Raw genomic sequence first — 6990 nt, forward strand, 5'->3', positions numbered from 1 at the left:
GGGTCCATCTCTCTTGGTGTCCGATTCTGTATTCTTAAAAACCGCTATTGAAATAGAAGCCAGTCAGTTAATGGCAATAGAAGAAGGGAACTCCAAGTGGGAGCTCCCCAAGCCAGGAGGAAGAGCGGTTTCTTGCCTTATCACTGTAAGTGGCAGAATGGAGTTCCAATTCAATCATATCATTTGTGTTATCAAAGATAGTTTAATCGTTGAAAACCTTGTAACGATTACAAACACAGGCAAATGCCTTTTCCTTTTCGGCCTTACAGAGAATGAGAAAAGTTCTTCCCATGGTTATAATCTTAGCTGTTGGTAATGCAGAAAATAGTACCAGAACAGCAGAATTACAATGGTATTCCAGCATTCTGTGTCTTAATTTTAAATTCACGTAACCTGGCAAGCTTAGGAGAGCCCTGGTTGTGATTAACATTTTCCTCAGTAGTACTCTAGCTACACTTGACTGTTCACCTCTCTGTGAGTTTATATATGTTTGAAATACTGCCCCTCAAAAGTCTCAGAACTTTGAGAAATAAGGTCGCTTCCAAAAAACACCCCGTATGTCCAATTTGAAGGGGGCGCTGTCAGTGGGTGTTTAAGTGGGTACTTAAGAGCGGAATCTATTCCGGAGCCAAGAACAGGTCAGGGTGAGGAACGCCAAGGCTGAGCGAGGTCAGCTCGGGACCCACCTCCTAGAATGACCTCCGCCGGCAGGGAAAAAACCGTTAACGGGAGGAAAGGGCAGGTCCCTGCGGCCTCCAGGTGCCAGCAGCGTGAGTGGGCGGAGAGGCCTCGGTGCCTCCTACCCGCTCGGGACGTGCGTCCAGGCATCACCCCGGGATCCGCTCCTCCCCGCTGGCGGGGGGAGAAAGGGCAGGCGGCCTTCCGCCCCGGCTATAAAGGGCCTCGGACGGCCGCTGCTCGCCTCGGTTCGCCTCGACACGCCTAGGCGCCCTCCGGCTCCGCCCTAGCCGCCACGTCCCAGCTCGAGCTCCAGTGCCGGCTCAGGCCCCACTCGACCCTCTCGGGCCTCGGCTACTTGGACTGCGGTGGAAAATGGCGGCTCCGGTGACTCCCGCGGCTCGGGCCGAGGACTCCGAGGCGGCGCTCAATGCCGCCCTGGCTGACGTGCCCGAACTGGCCAGACTCCTGGAGGTCGACCCGTACTTGAAGCCCTACGCCGTGGACTTCCAGCGCAGGTACCGCCGGACTCCCACCACCCCTACTTAGACGGGCAGCCCGCCTCCCAGGGGCCGGTTCGGTTCCCGGGCCGCCCCTCGGCCCTAGAGCGCCGACCCCGCCCCAGGCGGGGAGGAACCTGAATGGGCGGGGCTCGGGGTGACGCGGGTAACCGGGTTCTGTGGCTTCCGTAGTGGCAGGTTGACAGCTCCGGTCCCCAGAGCGGGCGTTGAAGAAACTTCTTTCCTCATCCCCTTTCCCTTCTGTTCTAATCAGCGGTCTTGCGCCATAGGGTACGTGCTTTGGCTCCAACACTTCATTCCCCTAGTGCTGCTGGGGAGTGACTCAACGCCACTGCAGGTTTTCTGACTTAGGCACGCACTAGCGTGGGCCCGTGGAGTAAAGTGGGCATAACTCCTGGCACGTGTAACTACGCATTTAAAACTTTCTAGTTTATTTCATAGCAAATATTGTGATTTTGTATCTAACAGGATTCCTTCAGGCAGACACTATATCCTTGCACTAATTCTTTCCTTGCTAATATTCCTCATTTAGGGGAAGATTACACCTACATTGATCAATTTTTTCTCCCCTTGGACTAACATTGATAACTTCAATGCACATCAACATTTGTTCCTGTTTGACTTTGCCATCTTGAAGAGGGAGAAAGGTCAGGAAAGTAAAACTTTTACAGGCCAATGTCGTTTTAGCTTGTCTTCTACCATTGTGTACCATACCAGTTTAGTTACTGGGCTAATGATTCTGTTAATAAGTTCCACTAAAAAGGTACAGGTCTTTGTTGTTGTTGTTGTTGTTTTAAGTAAAAGAGCTATTTTACAAGTTGTAATAGTTATACTTGTGAGGTTACCCCATTTTGATTTAATAGTTTCTCCCCTTTTAGGAGAGACACTGCAGAATGGAAACTATCCTGGCAATAGAATATACATGGCCAATTTTTCAAGTGATGGAGAACATCCATCTAGTTAACTGGCATGAAGGAGCGTTGAGAGTAATGAAAATGGGTTTATTTGGAGTTTTAAAAAAGCCCAGCAATTTGTTTGTGTCCTAGGATTTTCAGGTATTAAATGCATTCAAATCAGCAAGTGTTTATTGAGGAAGTGCTATAAATAAAACACTGCCCTAGGGATTGTAAGGGATATGAAGTTGCATTCTTGAGCTTGTATATAGTAATGAATGAACCTTTGTGAAATAATCACCTTGAGCTGTCCGTCACTTAATCAGATGATTGTGCTGTTATATAAACCATTTGGGGAGCAGTCTTATGCAATTGTTTTCAGAATTTACAGTATATGCTTTCAAAGAAACTTAGTACATAATCGTCATAGGTTTAAGGTTGGATTTGATTTAGAAATAGAAAAACTTTAGAAAAAAGGATAGTGATTAAAGGTAGTGGTCAGATTTTTTTTTTTTTGATGTCCTTGTAAACATGACATTAATTTACTTGTGTGCTTTGTAAAATGACACTTAAGATATTTATTAAAGAGGAGTTGTGGAAATGTTTTATCTACACCTCCCTCCTTCTTTTTAAAATGACACACACAGATAAACATTCTTAATTAAGTGTTTCTTTCATGTACTTTATTTCCAACTCCACTGGGATTGAAGCATTTATAATCTTCTTTCATGGTTTGCCAAAACTAATGAAGGGGACAAAGGCCAAGATAAAGAAGGGAAGAGAATCCAGTGTGCTTGGTGAAAAGTCTTGTCCAGTGGGCCCTCATGCCTCACTCTGATCTGGATTTTACTTTTGTCCTTGGTTCTGAGTAATGGCCATTTGCTAGCACACGTGTTCCATTTAGGCATATCAAACAATAATTTGGCATTACTATTTGGTAACTTCTATTTACTATTTGGTATCTAGTTACTATTTGGTAACTTCTGTTGTTAACACTCGAAGAATAAAACATTTTTCCTTCATACAATCTGGTCTTAGTTCCTTGTCCAGTTTTCCATTTATTTCTGATAATCCATTTGGACTGTGTGTCTTTGGCCTAACACAAATACATAACCAGTCAAACACTTCGGTGCAAAGTATGCTTACTAAGGAGTGAAAGAAAATTTGAGGTACAAACAACAATATTGATGAAGAAGGAAATTTCTCTTTGATGGACTGTCTCATCCTTCCCCAGCAGATGTCTTTTCATTTGAATTTTTTTGGATATTCCCTTAGGATGTTTTAGATGTTCCTTCCCTTCTTTATCTTGGCCTTTTCTCCTTCTGTATTCGTCTGTTTTCATGCTCCTGATAAAAACATACCTGAAACTGCGCAATTTACAAAAGGAAGAGGTTTATAGGACTTACAGTTCCAAGTGGCTGAGGAGGCCTCACAATCAGTGGCAGAAGGTGAAAGTCACGTCTCACATGGCGGCAGACAAGAGAAGAGAGCTTGTGCAGGGAAACTCCCTCTTTTAAAACCATCAGGTCTGGTGAGACGTACTCACTATCACGAGACAGCACGGGAAAGACCCGCCCCCACGATTCAGTTACCTCCCATCAGGGCCCTCCCACAACACGTGGGAATTCAAGATGAGATCTGAGTGGGGACACGGCCAAACCATATCACCTTCATTAGTTGTTCTTTCACCTTCTGTACCTGTGAGAATTTTGAATCAAGTATAGAAGATTAATGAGTTACTCTGCTATAAAATAAAAATTAGTACATTATTAGCATGACTGACCAACTACCTCCATGTTGTCTCATTGATGACCTCCCCAAATAGCATTTTCCACTTGATTTTTCTACCTTTTATTTAGTTATTTACTTCTTGTTACACTATAATTAGTTGTTATAATTCCAAAATCTTAGTGCTTTAAAACATTTAATTGTCCCCATATTACATGTCAGCATGAGTCAGCCAGAGGGCTGTCCTCATGGCAGTCACTCAAAAGTCTAGGCTTATGAAGGGTTTGTTTTGAAACCTGCTTTTGTAGAAGTAGTGGCAGGGCAAAGAGAAGCATGTTGAACTATGCACTATTTCTTACAGCTTTTGCCTAGCAGTGAGTCCATCCTGCTGATAATGTTACACTGGCCAGTGCACATCAGCTTGCCGTGTGGGTGAAACAGAGGATTGGCATTTGTGAACACTGTCAGAACAACACAATGTTAATGATGCTACTTTATACCCTCTGTTTAATGTTTTTACAGCGCTTTCAGATATGGTATTTAATGTAATCCTCATAACAAAACCATGAGGTAGACAGGGTGGGCATTTTTCCTGTTTTACAGGTGAAGAAACTAAGTGATGGGCTTGAGCATACATGGCATAAGTAAGTGCTGCACCTGTGATTAATCTTTCTTTGCTAAAACTATTCTCAGCCAGTTCACAGATAACTTCATGATAATGTAGGGATGCCTCTTTACTCTTCTTCGTCTCTAGCATTGTACATGTTGGACTATTTCTTGGCTCTTTGAAGCCATGATCTTGCTTTTCTTTCATTTTCTCAGCCTCTTTTTGACCATTTAATGTAAGAGATTTTTAGGGCACATTCCTGGGATCCTTTATGTATTTCTATTGTATATTTTCTCCCTAGGCATTCTCATCCATCCCATGGATTCCATCTATCTACTGAGGCCGCCCACATCTGTCTCCACTCTAGATCATTCTCCTTATCTTGGACTTATTTATATCTTCATTTTGATGTTTTATAAATACAAATCTCAACAAGTATAAAACTGAACTTAACAGATTTTCATTCCAAACAGGTTTGTCCCTGTCAACCGAATCACAGTGTCTGGGATCTTCCTCTACCAGCTGCTCAAACCTAAAACGCAATGAGGGATTTCTAATTTACTCCCTTCTCCTCCTTTCCTTATACCTCTGAGTCTAGTCAATTGTAGCCCCTAACTCTTTTAAGTATGTACCATGCTGCCTTCCTACTGCTGCTATCCTAGTTCAGGTTGCCAGTATCTCTAGTATGGTTTACAGAGACTGCTTCATAGCGGTTGTTCTTTTTCCAAATCTTCACTCCATTCTAATTTCTCCACTCCTCTTCATTCAAAAACAGAGCAAGTAGAATGGATTTTGAAATAAACAAATCTGATCATGGTACTACTCTGCTTAATTAAACCCTTTCAACCATTCCTCATTTCTCTTGAGTTCTGTACAGCCTCCTTCCCATAACTTACGAGATTCTGCATTATCTGGTCCCTGTTGGCCTTTTCAGCCTCCCTCTCGGTACCATCTAACCAGAAGGCTGTAAAGGGCGAGGGGCAGCTTGGAACTCTGGGGACCATTCTTTAAAGGTACTAGAATACCAGTAAAATAAATTAGAAACATGATATCCGTTTTCCACATGCATTCCTTTTTTCTTGAATATTGAAGATTTTCATTTCATATTTTGTCCACACACAAGAAATTGGGGTGTCTGGAAAAAATCACTGAATAAAAGATAAGAAAGATGAAGAATTAGAAAACTTTTCTGATCTTTATCCAGAAGAGTGATAGTTCTAGCTTAGTAGGAGTGGGTAAAATAAGTGAATCTTTTCCTGTATTTAATATTTTCTTAATATAAAATAATTTCTCTACCCCATGAAAGAGAAACATTTCACAAATGTTTGAGTATCAGCTGGAAAGTGTGAGATCATATTCTGCTGTCTTAGATGCCACATATTTTGGTTTAACTCTCGGTGAAGCTGTGCTTTTGTACCTGCTATTGCTTCTGCCTAAGCATTGTTTGCTTCTACCTTGGGATAGTTCCTGTACATGTTTTGGGACACAGCTTAGAGACATATTGTATGCTTCCTCTGACTTCACCCTATCTCGAAGCTGCTTCTGGGCTGGTTGAAGGGTCCCTCTTCTTTTCAGCCACCTTGGACCACTATCCTATGGATGCTCATCCACTGTGATAGAGTTGTCTTTCTACTCTTTGTATTCTCCACTAGATTGTTTGCTCTCATGAATGGGTACTATGTGTATATTATGTATTCACCGTTGTAGTCCTCAGTCTGTAGAACTGGACCTGCCTCATGGTAAATACTTAGCATAATATTTGAATGAGCCAGTGGCTGACTGAATGTCTTCTGACTTTATTTTTCCTTTGTGGCATACCAGTGAGTCTAAGGTCAATTCACCTGGAGCTAAAAATATCTGGATTACTCAGGTAGATGAACAGAGAACAGGAGTAGTTACTAGAGATTTCATGTGACAATCTGGGGAAGGGGAATATATGCTCAATTAAAGAGCTAAAGATGACCAGAATAAATCAAGAAAATAGTTTCTTAATCAGATGCTTTCATACTCATCAGAGACTAAAAGTTTAATCTCTGAAGGAATAGTCAGTTTGAGAGAATCTGATGTCAAGCTATAGCTGTGTGTGCAAGAATGGGAGAAGGGTTTTTATGAGCCCATGTTAAGTATTACAATTACAGTGAAGAGCTCTACTTGGTTGAAATAAAATAATTTTCACATTGGTATCTAATTGGAATTAGAAAGCAATTTGGATTTGGTATGTTAGCAACCACCCCAAGAAATTAAAAAAAAAATGTATTGAGGTAAAATGTACATATATAATTCACCATTTTTATCATTTTAAACCACAGTTCAGTGGTAATAAACAAATTTTATGTATATTTTCCTCCTTTGTCTCCCTTCCCCAATCTCCTTCCTAGCCTCTGGTAACCTCCAATCTACATTCTGTCTTCCTGAGAAACACCTTTTTCGCTTCTGCATATGAATGAGAGCATGTGATACTTGCCTTTCTGTACTTGGCTTATCTCACTTAACATAATGGTCTCCAGTTCCATCCATGTTGCTGTAATGATAGGATTTCATTACTTTTTATGGTTGAATAATA

At 41.8% G+C, this 6990-nt stretch overlaps 1 protein-coding gene across 1 annotated transcript in view; it reads left to right on the top strand.

The window, feature by feature from the left end:
• The first annotated feature begins 266 nt into the window (after positions 1–266).
• Positions 267–6990, top strand: part of GBE1 (1,4-alpha-glucan branching enzyme 1) — a 277716-nt gene continuing 270992 nt past the window's right edge. The window contains exon 1 of the mRNA XM_017875583.1: positions 267–1196. Coding sequence (XP_017731072.1) covers positions 1054–1196 — 143 coding nt within the window. The 5' untranslated portion in view covers positions 267–1053. The remainder of the gene's footprint in view (positions 1197–6990) is intronic.

This window comes from Rhinopithecus bieti, unplaced genomic scaffold (assembly GCF_001698545.2).
Source record: "Rhinopithecus bieti isolate Rb0 unplaced genomic scaffold, ASM169854v2 scaffold_566, whole genome shotgun sequence".
Classification (NCBI taxonomy): Eukaryota; Metazoa; Chordata; class Mammalia; order Primates; family Cercopithecidae; genus Rhinopithecus; species Rhinopithecus bieti.